The following is an 18,664-nucleotide window of genomic DNA, read 5'->3' as shown; positions in this document are numbered from 1 at the left end:
AAAAATGTTCTTGCAGAGAGTGGCTGGTGGTTCACAGATTGTCATCAGGTGCTTCTTACTGGGAAATATATAAAAAACCCTACGCCTGGAACATACTATCGGTCAGCAATGACGTGGCGTGAATTTCATGGCTTTAACTATAGTCTCAAAGAAGCAAGAATGATGATCAGAACTATTTAAGTTAATTTGTTCGAATACAACTAATTCTTGGTTTTTGAATAAAAAATTAATTCAATTGAAAATTTAGCTATTTGTATTAAAACCGTCGTACTAAGTTTTGAGTTAGGAAAAGATCTAACTTTTCATTCGATAATTCAGGTAACTTTGGAGAACATTGGTATATGCTTCGGAACATAGTACCTTCATGAGGTAGGATTAATGGCCGGTGCACTAAATTTTCAATTTCATCGCGTTTTTTTTATGAAAACTAGACATCTTTAATCGTTGGATATTAATTGTCGAATTTTTTCACATTATGGAAACCCGACAAAATAGCTCCCGACAAAATAAATCCACTACACTATAGCTTATAGTTCCGTCAGAATAGCCCAATCTTAAAATCTCCACAAGGGAGCAAAAGTATCACAAAAAATATTTACATGCACTATTTTTAAATTAGAATTTTTTGGTAAACATCATAGTTTATCAAAAATCAAAAACCGCATTTTTGATTTTTTGAGGTCAAGTATAGTCTGGTTATTATTAAAGTTCATGACATAATTATGATTGTAGACGAGCAAAAGCATGTTTTCACATTCAAAATTATTAGACATATCGACTCCTAACTTGTACAGTTGTCTCTATTTTATTATTTCTGTTTTCAATTAAGTAATTGTCATTTTAGCTATTTTGTAAGTAGAGGCATATTCGCATATTACATATTACAAATTCAAGAGATTCTAGAAAATCCAGATATTCCAAAAATTCCGGAGGTTCCCCAGATTAAAAAAAAATTGTAGAGATTCTAGAGATTTTAAAGATACTAAATATGCTAAAAATTCTATAAATCTAATCATTCTAAAGATTCTATATATTTTAGGAATTATACAGTTTTAGAAACTTTATAATTCCTAAAATATATATTTCGAGATTCTAGAAATTGAAGAGATTCCAGAAATTGCATACATTCCACAGATTCAAGAGATCCCAGTGAGTAAAGAAATTTTAGAGATGCCAGAGACTCTTGAGATTCTAGAGATTCTATAGAGATCTATATGTATATATTAGCTATTATATAGTAGCCGTTAAGATAAGACCGATTTTGGCAAATGACATACCTTCTAAGAAAAGAGAGGGAGGGTGAGCGGGGCTAGTACCTGCTAAGATAAGACTGATATTGGCAAATGATCTACTCCCTAAGAAAATGAACGGCGAGTGGAAGGGGCTGGTACTTACTAATATAAGACTGATTTTGCCAAATGACATACCCTCTAAGCGAATGAAGGGTAGAATGTATATCATTTCCCAAAATCAGTCTTATCTTGGCAAGTATTATTTTGCCTTTTTGTTTTAATATGTGTTTAGACTTCTTTTCACAACATGAAACTTAAAACATGTTTTAAATGGAAAATTTGTACAAAGAAATATCGATTTTGCAATTAGGCACCGCCCCATAATTGCAAAATCGGTATTTCCTTGCAAAAACTTACCATTTTAACTATGTTCTAAGTTTTTTGTTGTGAAAATATGGCTATGTATATTAAGAAAAGAAAAGGCAAACTATAAGCCCCACCCACCCATCCTATCTCAATTCTGATGACTTTTTTTATTCGTTGTCAGACCAAAGGGCGGAGTGTAATTGCAAAATCGATATTTTCCTATACAGATTTAGCATTTTAACATATTTTAAGTTTCTTGTTGTGAAAAGATGACTACACATATTAAGAAAAAAAGGCAAAATGTAAGCCCCGCCCACCCATCCTATCTCAATTCTGATGACTTTTTTTATTCGTTGTCAGACCTAAGGGCGGAGCGTAATTGCAAAATCGATATTTTCCTATACAGATTTACCATTTTAACATATTTTAAGTTTCTTGTTGTGAAAAGATGACTACACATATTAAGAAAAAAAGGCAAAATATAAGCCCCGCCCACCCACCCTATCTCAATTTTGACGATTTTTTTATTCGTCGTGAGCCAAGAGGGCGAACAAGAAATAAAAAACATGTTTTCGAGTATCATTTAAAACGGTAAATTTTGTGATCTAGTGTTTTGAAAATTTTGAAAATGGACAGATACGGAAAACCAAAGAAGAAGATAGAGGGTCAAGCAGGAGATAACCTGTGATTAGAAATCGGCGTGAATTTAAGGGAGAGTTTATGTTGATATAGGGTTTTATAGAAAACTTTTATAACTAAATGTAAGGGAAATTTACTACTAATGGCAATTTGTTTAATGATACCAAGTTCACTCTCAAAGGCTTCATGAAATGCTACGAATTTATGGGATGAGGGGTGAAAAGAAGATCAAGGTATAATGGTATCAGTAGCAACATACAACTGAATTTTTCGTTCGAAATCGGACCTAAGGGCGGAGCTTATTTGCAAACTCCATACTTCTCTACAAAAATTCACAATTATACCATTTTAAACATGATTTGTGTTTCCTGTTGGGAAAAGAAAACTACGTATATTACTTACTTACTTACTTACTTACTTTATTGACGGAAAAACATCCTTAAACAATACAAAGAAAAAATAATAAAATCACATGAGAATGTTACAATATTTTTAAAATAAGATTTGCCTTAACTTAGTTTGAAATTTAGGAAAAGTATCTAAATAAAAATCAATTCTGCTATAAATAGAATTACAAGTAAATAATATATTATTAAGTGGTGAAAACAACAAATAATTATATATTAAATAAGAAGGCACAATATAAGCCCCACCCACCCATCCTCATCTCAATTGTGATGATTTTTTCATTCGTTGTCAGACCCGAGGGGCGGAGCGTAATTGCAAAATTCATATTTGTCTATACAAATTTTCCAATTTGAACAAGTTTTAAGTTTTTGTTGTGAAAAGAAGACTGCGAATATTAAGAAAAACCAGGCAAAATGTAAAAACTTATTTTGTCTTTGCAAAATCGATATTTTGCTATACAAATTTACCATTGTAAACATGTTTTAAATTACTTGTTGTGAAAAGATGGCTATGTATATTAAGAAAAAAAATGCAAAATATCATCCCCGCCCACCCACCCTATCTTAATTCTGATGAATTTTTTATTCGCGTAAGTCAAGAGGGCGGAGCTTAATTGCAAAACCCTTATTTTTCTACAAGAAATAGAAAAGATGTTTTTGAGTATCGTGTTGTTCAAAGAATACTAGATATATTAAGACAAAAACAAGTCAAAAATTAAGCCCCACCTATATCCATCCCAAATTCACACGTACGGAAAATGCAAAACCAATATATTTAAAGCAGATAACATACGGGAGAAATGTCCACTCAGTAATGATGACATGCTTAACTTCGAGTGTTTATTTTTATAATTCCAAAGAAGCCGACGATTAGCACGGTCATTTATCAAGTATCAGCGGTGTTCAAGAGGAATATGAACTATCTTGTATAAAATTTTAATCAAGTTCGAAGCGGTTTTAGTTATATTTAGCAAATTAATAGAGAAAAAGAAAAAAATTAATTTTCCAAAAAAATTTTGAAGAATGTTCCTACTATTGTGGAACAAACACTAATACATGAAGGACTCTTAGTCGGTTCTGAATCTAAAGTTACTTTGGCAATATTTTTTCAAATGCTAAAAACTCAAAAAATTTCCAAAAATTTTCCAAAAAAAAAAATTAAAATCTCTTAGGAAGCAAAATGCTGGATTATCAAGTATTTCCTTAAATTACAAATTTGAAATTCAATATTACTGGATATTTGGTGTTAATTCGTTTAGTAGGTACTTGACCAGGTACAGTCTGTCTGTTTTAAGAATTCCATAGTCTTGTAAAACCGTAACAAATAATACTTCTCAAACGCTACTAATTTTGTCTAACTTTCGCTCATTGCGGTTGAGCTGGTAGGTATTGCCTAGCATTTTAGGGGCGGTCCCCATGTTCTACCGGAACGTTCGGACAGAGGAGAAGTTCTCAAAAAAGAAAATACCGTTTTGATGAACTTGAAAAAGAGATGTTTAATGAAACAGATGGAATGTGAATTATAAGTTAGTGTTATGGTTATTTTAAATAAAAACGTTTTGTTTACTTTGTTTTGTTTGTTGTATACTTATTATAAATTATTATAAAGCCTGCAACAATACATAACTGTTTGAGAACCTCTGTAAAATTTCGGGTTTCACCACGACAGGCGGATTGATTTTTAATTCTTTCACATGCAAAAACCTATTACAATCCGTGAACCCCCAGCCAAAATCTGCAAGAACTTTTTTGCACTTTTCTATGGTTTTCGCGCATTCGCAGGGTGCGGGAGTTCGAACTTCCCGCACACGTGCATTTTAACTTTCCGCTGCCATAGTAACCTTAAAATGGTCGGATAGTGTCAACATTGTGAGTGCTGACGGCGCTGTGAATGCCGTTGTTTATAAATAACTCACAGTTGATCCCTTCAGTTTATTCGTTGCAAAAAATATTGTACACTACATGTTCGTGAGCCTGCTTCCCGCATTCACTCGTCCATACTTTTAGCCCGTTTTTGCGCTTCGCGCATTCATCCCTCGGTGTACTTCTGATTTCAAATAAGCTCTAACTCGAAAATTAGTATGATGGTTTTAATCAAAATAACTAAATTTTCAATTGGACGTATTTATTATTCGAAATACAAAAGTCAAGGATTAGTTGTATTTGGACAAATAAACTTAAATAGTTCTGATCATCATTTTTGCTTCTTTGAGACTATAGTTATAGCCATGAAAGTCATGCCAGTTTATTGCTGACTCATAGTATGTTCCAGGCGTTGGGTTTTTTATATACTTCCCACTAAGATCCACATTCAAACAAGTCGTGTACCACCAGCTACCCTCTGCAAGAACCTTTTCATTATGCGAATCAAAATTAAACGAAGTTTACCAAAACTAGTAGCACAGGTGCCGCTGGGACTATGTTTCATGTTTCGTCCATTTTGGAACCTCTAGGGGCATTCCAACAGCCAAAGAAAATTTTCCGTATTGGTCCTCCAAAACCTAATGCGGTACGTCCGTTAAAGATGATTTTTTCGAACAACGATGAGGCCAAGAGTATACTAAAATCTAACGTTAAAAGTCCCAATAAACAAAATCACTTTCGCCCGGATTTGACTACACGGCAAAGACAATCCAATTCTTCCATAATTGAGAAATTTAAGGAAAGAAAATCGCGCGGAGAGAACGACATTGCGCTGACCTATAGGAACAATATGGCATTGATTACACGGAGGAATGAAGGCAGAAGTCAAGCAAAAAACGAATAAATTTTTATTTTCACAATGTTGGAGGTTTAAATACTAAGATTCATGATTTTTCAAATAGAGTTAATACGAGTGTTTACGATGTTATTGTAATAATAGAATCTTGGTTGACACATGAAGTTTCCGATGTAGAACTAGGTTTATCTAATTTTAACATATTTCGTGCTGATCGAAGTTTTAGTGTTAGTGGTAAAGTTAGAGGTGGTGGTGTACTGGTGGCTGTAAAAAAAGATATATGTTCCTCAACTATCTTTATAGCTCAATCAGTAGAAAGTATTTACCTTCGTCTTCAGATTAAGGAATTTAACTTTATTGTGGGAGGCGTCTATATTCCTCCTGGTTCTGCGGAAGTTATTTATAAGAACCACTGTGTTGATTTAGAAAATATTTTTAACAAATACCCTGAGTCCAAATATATTATTGCAGGGGATTTTAATTTACCTAATATGTATAAAGATTGACGACAATATGTTTATGTCGTGTGCAGGGCCACGGAGCAATTTTGATATAATCAGTGGGTTGTATTCGTTTTTAAACATGAACCAAATTAACATGATCCCAAATGAAAGGGGCGTCTTTCTTGATCTAATCTTTTCTAATATTAAGGATATAGAAATTAGCGAAGCTATGGATCTGTTATCGAATGTAAATTTTCATCACATTCCTTATATGTGGTCTGTATCTTGTATAGCAGATGCTCCCTTACTCTTGGAGAAGTATGTTTTTGATTTTGGTAATGGAGATTATCACTCACTTAATAATTTTTTGGCATCTGTGGACTGGACGTCTTGTTTCAGTAATAAAAATGTTGATACTAAAGTCTCGATATTCTATTACATTTTGTTAACAGGCATTAATTACTATATTCCAAAGAAAACAATTAAATCTGGGAGTTCTTATCCGATATGGTTTAACAGGGATCTTAAAAATTTGTGCTAGCAGAAAAGGCTCGCTCATTTTAAATATAAATTGTCTGGCAAATTAGTAGATTATCTTAACTTCAAGTCGATTCGATCTCGCTGCAAGACCCTTAATGAAAATTTATATTCTTCGTACATTGCCCAAGTTGATGTTAGTGTTACATCTAACCCAAATTATTTTTGGAAATATATTCGTAATAAGAACAAGGATAATGGGATTCCTAATTATATGTCATTTAAAGATAAGAAAGCGGACAATGGAGCAGATATTTCCAATCTGTTTGCGGAATATTTTTCTACAGTCTATGTTACTGATCCCACAACAAATTTACAAAATTATAATTCACCTAATTTAAAAATCTTTGATAGAGGATTAAAGGTAACATTATTGGATGTTTTTCAAAATATTAGCAATCTTAAATCTTCTTATTCCTGTGGCCCCGACGGTGTTCCAAGTATGCTTATAAAAAAATGCATTGGTACTTTGGCTGTTCCACTGTTCCTATTGTTTGAATCATCCCTTATGGAATCCAAAGTTCCTGATGTTTGGAAGTGTAGTTATGTGTCTCCGATTTTTAAATCGGGAGCACGAACCAAAGTAGAAAACTATAGAGGGGTGAGCAACCAATCAGTAATCCCCAAAATTTTAGATTACATTATTGCGAAACAACTTCGATTGTATCTACTCATCAACATGGGTTTTGTAAAGGTAAATCTTCTCTTACAAACTTATTGTCTTACTACGTGTTTCTTAATAATTCATTTCAAGTAAGGTCTCAAGTGGATTCCATTTACACCGACTTCGCAAAAGCCTTTGATAGGGTCAGTCATCACATTCTGATCTCTAAACTGAGTCAACTAGTGTTTAACAGTTCCACTGTAGATCGGTTGTTTTCGTTTTTATCGGGCAGATGTCAACAAGTTAGAATTGGCAATTTTATATCCCGCAGTTTTGAAGTTACTTCTGGTGTACCTCAGGGATCACACTGTGGTCCAATATTATTTTTGCTGTTTGTCAATGATCTACAATTTTGTTTCAAATATTCTAATTTTTTACTTTACGCCGATGACTTGAAAATTTTTAAACTTATTAAATCTCCTCAGGATGCGTTGGAATTACAATCTGATTTAAATAGCTTATACATATAACTGGTGTGATCGGAATCAATTGTTTTTAAATACTGATAAATGTTATGTTATAACATTCTGTAAAGTAAAAAATTTATACCAACATACCTATAAAATAAATGACAGTGTCTTGAAGGTACTAAATGAAATAAAAGACCTCGGTGTGGTGTTTGATTCAAAATTGTCTTTTTAATCTCATTACGATTATATTTTCAAAAAGTCAATGAACATGTTGGGTTCTGTATGGCGTCACTGTCACATGTTATCAACGTTCTCTTTAGACACTTTACTGTTCCCTCGTACGTTCGCATTTGGAATATTGTTCACCAATATGGTTTCCCTTTTATAAGACGGATAATGATTATTTGGAAAGAATTCAAAAGAAGTTTCTTAAATGTTTGGAATTCCGAATGCATTGGCCCCACCATAAAGGCCAATACGAGATCATCACCAATTTCATAAACCTGCCTTCTTTGCATACAAGGAGGATACTGTCGGATGGTTGCCTTTTACATGGTGTCATAAATGCTCATATTGTTAGCCCTGAAATATTATTACAATTGGATTTCTATGTTCCCGATCCTTCGGTTTGTAACACACGCAGTGTAAACATTTTTAGAGTCCATTCTTCGTTAAAAACTAATTTTGCTTTTAATAATCCAATTAATAGACTAATGGAACTTGGAAACAAATTTGCATCCATAGAAAAGTTTGATCTTTTCCAGAATTCAAAACATATATTCAGACGTGAATTCCTTTCTATTCTTAACAATAATTGCCGTTAATTTTGCTCATGAGTTATGTCTAAGTTAGTGTTAGGTTAGATATAAGTTAGATAGAAGTACTTATATGTTTTCAGTCTTTTGTACATTTATTTAGTTTATCTGTGTAAATTGGAGTAATCCGTAACATGATTAATAAATAAATAAATAAATAATAAATAAATATTAGATTATTTTCAGCCATTAATATAGTAAAAAATTTGATATCAGTTACATTTACAAAACAATATTAATATTACATTTTCCGTCACAAACTAAATATTGATAAATGCTATTTTGTAAACTTTATCCCTAAAGTCTAGGGTTAGTTTGTAATAATCTTGTACTTGTAGAAGCTGGCTGGTAGTACAAGGAATACAGACTGCTTGAAAACAATCTATCGGTAATTCCGGTGACTGCATAAGTTTCCACCGCCCATATTTTGCAACATCCCGTATATGCACATGTAATAAACACTTCTTACTTAATATTTACATAATACAACAATATAATATATTTTCTTATCAGGAGCCTGGTTAAGGGCCACTTACACAGGTCACCAAACAAGTGAATACAAGCTGTTTTATTAAATATTATAGTCTTACCAAACCTACCATTAAAGAATATGTTTTCAAAGCATCAACTTTATTTTTAAGATTACTTATGTTAAAATTTATACTTGTATGTAAAGTTCAACCATCGCTATTTGGAGGTGACTTCACTGGGGATTAAAGACTAATTAGCACCTTGGGATGATTTATTGCTTAGACCCTGTTGTAAATGTATCCATCAAGGGTGACCGTGGCCCGCAGCGTAGCGTTTCTTTTCATTGAAATAGTAATCCGGGCAACATTTACAACAGGGTCTAAGTAATAAATCATCCCAAGTGCTAACTAAGCTTTAATTCCCAGTGAAGTCACTTCCAAATAGCGATAGTCGAACTTTAACAATATCTAGTCTAATAGTCTTTTAAAATTCATTACTTTCTTATACCTACTCACTGAAAATTCTTCTACATCACTTTATCACGTTTGCTTAGTCTTCTGGTCACGAGTGAATACAAAATATTCCCGAAGTTGTAACTCTCGTAAAAAATTGTAATCTATTATTACAGCGATAACATGGAACAATTATTAATGTCTGCAACGGAGCAGCAGCTAAGTCTAGCAAAGAATGAAATATTTAATAGAATAGCTGCTTCAGAAATATCGATAAAATTAGCAATTTCCAGAAGTGAAGATGTTAATTAATGTGTTCGGAAACTGAACGAAATTAGAAACCACTTGATCGCTATAGACGAAACAGAAAAAATGTCAAAGAACAACTATCAGAAACGAAGAATAAAATGGTTGACCAACTGAATGCACTAAGAGAATCCACAGAGTCGGTTCTTTCCCAAAACGAAACACAACTAGGTGGAATAGAGTCAAATTTGCAAATTTGTTTTGAAAAAATGAAAAACGAAAGTATTGCATACACTTTCAAATTTTAACGAGATTAAAAGTCAACTTAAAAAAACGCAGGAAGAAATTGTCTATGGTGTTCGACAATCTAGAAGGATACCAAGTGTTTGCAGGGAATTTCAGGAGAAGGGGTATAAAACTTCTATATCTCCAGCAGTTTATTAAAAGGTACTTGCAGATACATAAAAAAAACCTACGGCTGAAACATACTATCATTCAGCAATAAATTGGGTTAAATTTCATAGCTATAACTATAGTCCCAAAGAAGCAAGAATGATAATCAGAATGATTTAAGTTTCTGGAGACAGTTAACAAAATTTTTTCACAAATATATGAAACAATTTTGATACTGGAAAAAAGAACCAACGAGTTCAACAATCTGAATTTGTATTATGAGCTACCTTACCCACATCTCAAAAAAGACACAATATTAGGAGAAGAGAACAGGGATTGGAACCACGATCTGAATCTTTTCACGTATCCTCTTCTGTGTAAAAGTAAAAAAAAATCCATAGATCATAAGTTCAGACTTAATTTTTTTAAATAATCTAAGAAACGGTACTGGTTCGATAAAAAAAATAACTAAACTGTTTTCCTGAAAGATTAGCAACAACAGAAATAAAGAACTTTGTCGATTTATCTGAAGCATTTTTTCGCTTCTGTTAACTGAACTCTAACATTTTCTTCTGTTTCAGCTACAGTTTATTGTTTTGTTTCGTGCTTAGAAATACAGAGTTTTGTCAATTCACCTGAAGCTTTTATTTTAGAAGGTATTCCATTTTTCGCTTCTGTTAACTGATGATGAATGATTTTATTCTAGTGATGTGTTTTTCGCTTTCGGAAAGAATTAGCTTCATTGATTCTCTTTGGGTACTGATTTCATCAAATATACTTTGTTTCTGTGAGTTTCTTTTTTTGATGATAGAATAAAACGTAAATTCCTGTACCATTTCATCCTTTGCCGGTATCATTTCATCCTTTGCCTATTATTAATTTCTGATACAATTTCGGTTTTTGTTTGCGATAATTGCTCTTTTAGGCCTGCGTTGTAAATACTGATTTTCTTTTCTACCACGTTTTCGACTACTTCGATAATTTCTCGCTTTGTTTTGCAGGTTATTTATGGATTCTTTTAATGCGTCAAGTATAGTACCTACGCATTTCTAACGGTACTTCCACTCGTACAACGAGGGGATCATTCACAAAAATTTCACATTTTGGTAGACTTTTGGTAGTAGAAACCACAAAAAACTGCCAAAAAATAAGATAAATGCTAACGAAAACTGCTGATTAAACAAAATATGTGGAGATTTCTTTTGGTATTTTATTTTACAGTACGTAATTTAGTATTTTAAAAGCGTACAAGTCCTCTATGTTTTTTTGAAAACCATTTCCTGCAAACATTAATTTTACGACTAAATTTTTAATCGTGAGTTTTACTTTGTACCCTCTTTGTTGATATTCGTGACCCTTGACCAAACTAGACTAACCTACACTGTCAACTCAAAACCTGGCATGATGGTTTTAATGTGAATAGCTAAATTTTCAATTGAACTATTTTTTAATTCAAAATTCAAAAACCAAGAATTACTTGTGTCTGGACAAGTTAATTTAAATCGTTCTGATCATCATTCTTGTGTATTTGTGATTGTACATATTGCCAACAAATTCACTCCAATGTATTATTTTTCTCCAAGGATAATTGATTTTTAATTCCTTCCCAGGCAAAAACTTATTAATTATAATCTGTGAACCACCAGCCAAACTCTGCAAGAACCTTTTTACAAACCAAATCAAAATTAATTAAAGTTTACCATATGTAGCGATCAGCTTACATATATTAATCGTAACCTCCCTTTATGATACTCAAATATTTTTGATCATATAGTCCTTCTAAAAGTTTAAAACGATGAATAATCATTTCAAGAATTGTTTCCGAAAAAAGAACATAATGTCTAATGATTTCAACTCTTATGACTTTCTAAGTAAATTAAAACGGCGACACCAAAATTTTTTGCAAATATCTGGACAACTCTACATGATAAATTCATATAAGGACGTGACTGTTGTTTATTTGGATGACGATTTAACCTTTGTGCAGAATTGTTAGATAACTTTTTCATTTATCAGACATTTGGTCAGTACGCTTTTAAAATTCATTCAAAATTACTACACAGTTGACAAAAGTATAGCATAGCATACTGTAAAATGTCACCCCAAAAGACATCAACACAAATTTTTTTAAATCAGCAGTTTCGGTTAACTTTTATATTACAGTTTTCGGTGGTCTCTACTAGCAAGAGTCAACGAAAATTACAACTCAACGGAAACGATCCTTCTTTTGTACGAGCGGAATTGCTATCAGAAATACACACTACACTTGACGCATTAAAAGAATCCGTAAACAACCTGCAAAACATAAAGCGGGAAATTATCGAAGAAGTCGAAAACGTGGTAGAAGAGAAAATCAATATTTACGACGCAGGCCTAAAATTGCAATTATCGCAAACAAAAACCGAAATTGTGTCAGAAACGAAAGAAAATGTTATACAACAATTAACACAGGTAAAGAATGAAATGACGAGACAGATGAACGCGCTAAGAGAATCCACAGAATCGGTTCTTTCCCAAAACGAAAAACAACTAGGCGGAATACAATCTAATCTGCAACTTCATTTTGAAAAGATGAAGTACGAAAGTAGTGCAATTTTAAATTTTAACGAGATTAAAAGTCAACTTAAAAACACGCGGGAAGAAATTCTCTCTGAAGTTCGGCAATGTGAAAGGGTACCAAGTGATTGCAGGGAAATTCAGAAGCAGGGCTTTAGCATTTCTGGTGTGTATCGTATCCAGCCAAAGAGTTCCTTGGAAAGTTTTTTGGTTTGGTGTGACATGTCAACTAGAGGAGGTGGATGGACTTACGTTCTGAATAGATTCGACGGTTCGCAAAATTTTAATTTAAAATGGACTGATTATAAGCAAGGATTCGGTAGTCTTTCAGGAGAACACTGGTTGGGTTTGGATCATCTTTACGAATTTACGAGTGAGTTTTTTTATCGTTGACAGTACTGTACAATGTGATTTTGCTATTTCAGACAGCAAACCCACCGAGTTGTTATTCCAACTAATGGATAGGGACTCGAAAACGGTTTATGCTTTATATAACAGGTTTCAAATTGGCACCGAAGCCGAACACTATCAAATAAAAACTTTGGGATCGTACAATGGAAATGCTGGAGATTCTTTCCAGTGGCACGATGGTGCAACATTTAGTACCGCCGATAATGACCATAGTTCCTGTGCCTCTGGTTTCGGTAAACTTCATTTAATTTTAATTTGGTTTATAAAGAGGTTCTTGCAGAGGGTGGCTGGTGGTTCACAGATTGTTATCAGGTGCTTCTTACTGGGAAATATATAAAAAACCCAACGCTTGGAACAGACTATTATTCAGCAATAACTTGGTATCACTTTCATGGCTTTAACTATAGTCTCAAAGAAGCAAGAATGATGATCAGAATGATTTAAGTTAATTTGTCTAAACACAACAAATTCTTGGTTTTTTCAACTTGAATAAAAATTAGTTCAATTGAAAATTTAGCTATTTACATTACACCCATCATACTTAGTGATGAGTTAGCAAGGCATGTATCTAACACAAAATATGAAACTTTCCAATCGATAATTACCATAACTTTAGAGACCATTGGTATATTATAATAATATTATTAATAATAATAATAATAATAAACTTTATTCCCAACAGATAATTCACCCAATAACAGGGAATAATATAAAAAACAAGTATGTCATGCAATGTACAAAATTTAGAAAAGGTACGTACAAATTAATAAACAAAAATCCTATTAAATGAAAATTAGATACTAATACAGTTTGTAAATTTAAATAACTAAAAAAAAATGTATAATTATGACTATGTTAAAATATTAGATAAATATTTCACAATATTAAGTAACGAGTCAGCATGTATGTCACAATTAATGGAGATAGAATTAAATAGCTCAGTCATAAGCACAATTGGAGACGCACGCATGATATGTATTAGTTCTGCAATATGGTGCATAGAAAGTTACTTGTTGACGAGATCTATTACGTGGAACTACATAAGCAAGTTTGGATAAAAGAAATGGACAATCTATATTATTAGATAGTAATTTGAACAAGAATGTTATGACTAAAATATTCCTCCGGGTAAGTAAGGATTTAAAGTTGAATCTAGTCAACAACAATGTATGGTCATATCCTCTTGCGGGGTACACACCTATGCGAAAACATAAAAATTTCAGAAATTTTCGTTGAACTGCTTCGAGGCTGTTAATATATCGATTAAACATGGGATACCATATAATTGCCCCGTATTCAAGACGGGATCTAACGAGTGCATAAAAAAGTTGTGTTAATCTTATATTCGTGAAGTCTCGACAATTTCTATATATAAATCCAAACATCTTGTATGCTTTTTCGATGACATCAATAATGTGATTATTAAAACTAAATTTGGAGTCAAAAATTATACCTAAGTCCCAAATATTATCTTTGCGTTCTAAACAGCCACCTAGGATATGGTATGAAAACGTGACGGGTACTAGTTTCTTGGTATATGAGACCACTGAGCATTTATCTTCATTAAGAGTCAGCCTATTTTCATGGCACCATTGGACTACAATATCGATGTTGTGCTGTAGTTTTACACAGTCTTGCGGGCTAACAATACGCTGGAATAACCTCAGATCGTCAGCAAATAAATTCTTTTCACTAGTGATGCGATCAGGAAGATCGTTGATGAAGAGTAGAAAAAGAAGGGGTCCTAAGTTCGAACCTTGAGGAGCCCCTGATGTCGGTGAGAAGGCACGAGATGAGAAGTTTTGATATTTCACAAACAGTTTACGCTCGATAAGGTAGGATGAAAATAGGCGACATAAAGAGTCGGAAAAACCAAAATCATGCAACTTCTTCAAAAGGATGTAATGGTCGATTTTGTCAAACGCCTTACTGAAATCGGTGTAAATGGTGTCAACTTGGTCCTAATTGTCGATGGCTTCAGCAACATATTGAGAAAATGTAGCTAAATTGGTAATTGTGGAACGTTTCTCAACAAATCCATGCTGGTGTTGGGAAATGAAACATTTAACAAACGCATAAAGTTGTTTATACAACACCGCCTCAAATATTTTTGCAAAGTTTGATAAGAGGCTAATTGGTGTGTAATCCTTGATGTTAGAGATATCGCCTTTTTTAAATATCGGACACACAACGGACTGCTTCCATTTCTCGGGCATTTCGCATTGTCGAAGAATGATGTTAAATAATTTGCATAATGGTACGGCAAATACGGCCGCACAGTCCTTTAATATAAAACTAGGTATCCCATCCGGTCCTGCCGTGAAAGAATCTTTACACTTTTTTAAAGCTGACAAAACTTCAGTTTCAGAGATGGCTGTTACAAACACAAAGAGTTGAGGGATTCGATTGGAAGCTTCGAAAGCACTCTGCGGATCAGATCTTACGTAGACACTGCTAAAATATTTACCAAAGGCTTCCACGATGTCACCTGGAGAAGATAATGTTGTATCTTCGATGCGCATGACGCCAGGTATACGAGTGCAATTCTTCTTTTTTTGAACGAAAGCCCAGAAAGATTTAGGGTCTTTAGAGATGTTCTTTTCTATACTGCCAATGTATTCTTTGTAAGAATTGGAGATTAACGCCTTACAGAGAGAACGATGCGATTTATATAAATTATAGTAATAGGTAGATTTGTGTGTCCTATATAATCTATGCATTTTAGCCTTAATTCGCAAATTTACTATAATATCACTGTTGAACCAGGCAGGGAATTTACGGTTTGATTTAATGGGTTTCATTTTTGGCACTGATTCGTCAAAGATTTGAGTTAGTTTGTCGTAAAATTGTGAACAGGCTTTATCTACACTTAAGTTAGAATGTAAAAAGTCTCAATTAGTGTTACAGATCGTCTGATATAAGCGAGGGTAATCTGCTTTCTTAAAGTTGTAAGACTCGGGATTTTTGTTCATTGGAAACTGGTTTGGCAATGCGATAGGTATATAGACTTTTGTCCATAAGCATGGATGGTGGGGATCTTCCTTAACAAGGGCTGAATCTGATGGCTCCACTTTGCAATCAGTGTTAGAGAAAACCAAATCGAGAATGTTATTATGTGCATTGCGAACTTCGTTAAATTGTTTGAGACCGTAAAATTCACTGAAATTTTTTATGACGTTTACTGTTCTGTTTGTTGTGTTTGTAAAGTCACTTGCATTGAAATCACTCAATATCAGTACTTTAATATTACAGAGAGCTTCGATTGTGCTTAGAAGATCAAAAAAAGCTTCAAAGTCCTGCGATGAGGTTTTTGGGGGGGTATATATATGTTAAGAACGACCAAGTAATGATGTCCAAGGTGTAGTTTAATTCCGACTATGTCAATACTAGGCATTGCATTTTGAATAAAAGAAAGATCCAGTGAGGTTGCCTTATATTTATTTCTTACACTTATGAGTACACCACCGCCTCTAGTTACTCCCAATGAATGAATATCACGATCTTGTCTAAACACAATAAACTCAGCTGGAAAATTTTCACTATCACTGATATCCTTAGTAAGCCACGTTTCCGTAAGTGCTATAACATCATAGTCTTCCCTTTCGCAAACATTATTATAAAATTGAGTAACCTTAGATCTTAAACCTCTAACATTTTGATATAAGTAGTGAAGTACAGATTTATTATTGGGTGAATTAATTAGTTTAAAATAGTGGGAATACCGTTGACATAGCGAATTCTTAAATTTTGTTCACCGTTGGCTGTACGATCGTTGAGTTCTTGTTTCACTTTGTTATAAAATGCGATTTGCTTAGGTGTACGATCAGTAGCCAGAGAGATGTTCTTGTAATCGTTATTATTCTTAAGAGATTTAGCATTGCGAAGAAGTTTGTAAACATCGGACTCATCATTTAGACGAACCTTGATAGGCCTTGGTCTAGTGCTTGAAGCATTTGAACGTCCTAGACGATGTACTACCAAATTATTAAATCAGGGTACGCAGACTTAAGGATATTATCAACAGTAGAATTGTCATTATCAGATCTTTGTGTAGCCGTAAGAGTAGAGGGTTGCTCTGGTACACCGAAGATGATTATGTTTTGTTTGCGCTTCTGTTTTTCGTTGACTTCGTTGACTATTTCCTCAAGCATCAGATGAATTAAGATCTGGCTTTTGAGTTGATGCAAAAGATGTTTTTATTTCGGATAATTGTGTTTCGAAGTCTTTAGTCAGTTTTTCTAAGGCGTTTGTGTAATCTAACTGAGGTTTAGAAACCAGGCTCTTAATGTCTTGAGATTTGGTCATATCACTATCGCAAACCTTACATAGCGCCTTCACCAGCTTGGACCGTACCATTCGAGTTGTTTTGATGTCTTTTTCAGTCATATCAGCTCAAGCAGAATTTTAAAGACCCTTGCAAGCATCACAACTAATTACGCTAGCATCATTCCTACTGCAAGCCGTGTGACAATGAAGACAGAGTGGCATGTTGAACCAATATAATGTTAAATGAGTAACGAATAATAATATTAATGATTAGAAAAATGACGACGAGGCCTCTGACGTACCTTGCTTCCAATGTTGTTTTTGGAAAGAAATTTCTGTAAATTCCTATTGTTTAATGCTCATTCCCGCGACGCGGTACCCGTGAGCGAACCTACCGTACTGAAGGCAGTGGCACCAGGTCGCACTACCTCGTACGGCACCGTCGTGGAAACGAACGTACCAAAATAAATTTTATCCATCAACCAAAAAACGGTATCTAAAAAGTAAAATCTTACAAACGGCACTAAACGTTCTAATTTTTCAAAAACTAATAGCTGCACTATTTAGGCTCTAGATGGTTAACACTCATAGTTAAATTTCGATTTAGAAACACGTTTTTGAAGCGATTTTAGGTCGATCATACGTTTTGCAGTATGACATTCCACTTTACTTCAGTAGCGCGCAATATTGGTCGAATTTTCTTTATCCTTTTCACATTATTTACGTATTTGTGTAATGGGAAAAATTATATTGTTTAACTAGCTGATCCGGCAAACGTTGTTTTGCCATATAAATTAATTATTTCTAGTGAGTATTTTGGTAGTTAAATAATAAATTGGTCTAAAGAGATTAAACAGTACTTCCCTCGATGTCGGAAACGTGACGACGGCATGCCTATTATGTTTTTTTTTCTAATTACATTTTTCTAGCGGAGCATTTTAAAAAATGTTTGCGATGATGTCATCAACATTTTTGCAAGGACACGTATATCAATTTGGATAGTTGTAGTGTAATAGTAAAAAAATAGGGCTAGGCGGTTGAAATTTATGCGCTGCGTATGGACCACGGCAGAGCAGTGGCACGCAACCGTTGTTACGCATTGCGAAGAAAAGTATAAAACTAACGTTAACTGAACGTCAGTTGATGATTTTAAAATCCATAACCACAAAATAATAGTAATAATATTTTTAATAATTTTCAAGTATCGGTCTCACTGAAAATAAAACTATTTCTGTAAATTATTAAAAATGATGCACATTTGGAAAGCGAGAAGCGAGTAAGGCACCGACCGCACTTCAAACGGGTAGATAGGATGAATAAATTTCGACCGCCCAGCTTTATTTATAAACAACGACGTCATAGCAAAACCCATCTGTGCGTGATGTTCGACGTCCCGCATGCTGTTGAATGCACAAAGGTCATCAAAGAAGGTTATGAGTGCAAACAAATTATTTATAGCACATTATCAACAGGAATACATTACATCGGGAGAATGTCACGTAGACATTTGTTTGATTTCGGTGCATTTATCGCCCCAAAACAGATGACTAAAATTATTCATAAGCCTGCATTGAACAAACTATTCTGAATGTTGCTATTATAAGTCTTACTTTATCATTATTTTATTGTTATAAAGA

General features: G+C 33.6%; 2 protein-coding genes and 1 long non-coding RNA gene across 8 annotated transcripts in view; 2 read left to right on the top strand and 1 right to left on the bottom strand.

The window, feature by feature from the left end:
* The window catches only part of LOC135123266 (uncharacterized), a 151,988-nt gene extending 142,686 nt beyond the window's left edge, over window positions 1–9,302 (top strand). The window contains exon 3 of the mRNA XM_064047772.1: window positions 9,257–9,302. The gene's annotated coding sequence lies outside the window, so the exon portion shown is untranslated. The remainder of the gene's footprint in view (window positions 1–9,256) is intronic.
* Window positions 1–13,373, top strand: part of LOC135123274 (microfibril-associated glycoprotein 4-like) — a 45,016-nt gene extending 31,643 nt beyond the window's left edge. For 3 of the 6 annotated variants that reach the window (XM_064047788.1, XM_064047787.1, XM_064047789.1), the window contains exons 2-4: window positions 11,958–12,723; window positions 12,776–12,994; window positions 13,042–13,255. In XM_064047788.1, coding sequence (XP_063903858.1) covers window positions 11,958–12,723; window positions 12,776–12,994; window positions 13,042–13,205 — 1,149 coding nt within the window. In that variant the 3' untranslated portion in view covers window positions 13,206–13,255. Of the gene's footprint in view, window positions 1–16; window positions 243–11,957; window positions 12,724–12,775; window positions 12,995–13,041 lie in introns of those variants that run through there. The other 3 variants (XM_064047785.1, XM_064047786.1, XM_064047790.1) reach the window with 2 other exon arrangements.
* Window positions 4,753–5,402, bottom strand: LOC135123278 (uncharacterized). Its single transcript, XR_010279587.1, has 2 exons — window positions 5,033–5,402; window positions 4,753–4,985 (listed from the first exon to the last, which is right to left on the bottom strand). It is a non-coding gene; the product is annotated as an uncharacterized LOC135123278 (long non-coding RNA).
* Window positions 13,374–18,664: the final 5,291 nt, after the last annotated feature.

This window comes from Zophobas morio, unplaced genomic scaffold (assembly GCF_036711695.1).
Source record: "Zophobas morio isolate AGI-343-1 ecotype UQ-CSIRO unplaced genomic scaffold, CSIRO_AGI_Zmor_V1 ptg000006l, whole genome shotgun sequence".
Lineage (NCBI taxonomy): Eukaryota > Metazoa > Arthropoda > Insecta > Coleoptera > Tenebrionidae > Zophobas > Zophobas morio.
Note: the sequence above shows the minus strand (reverse complement) of the source record. Positions and strands in the feature narration are given on the sequence as shown.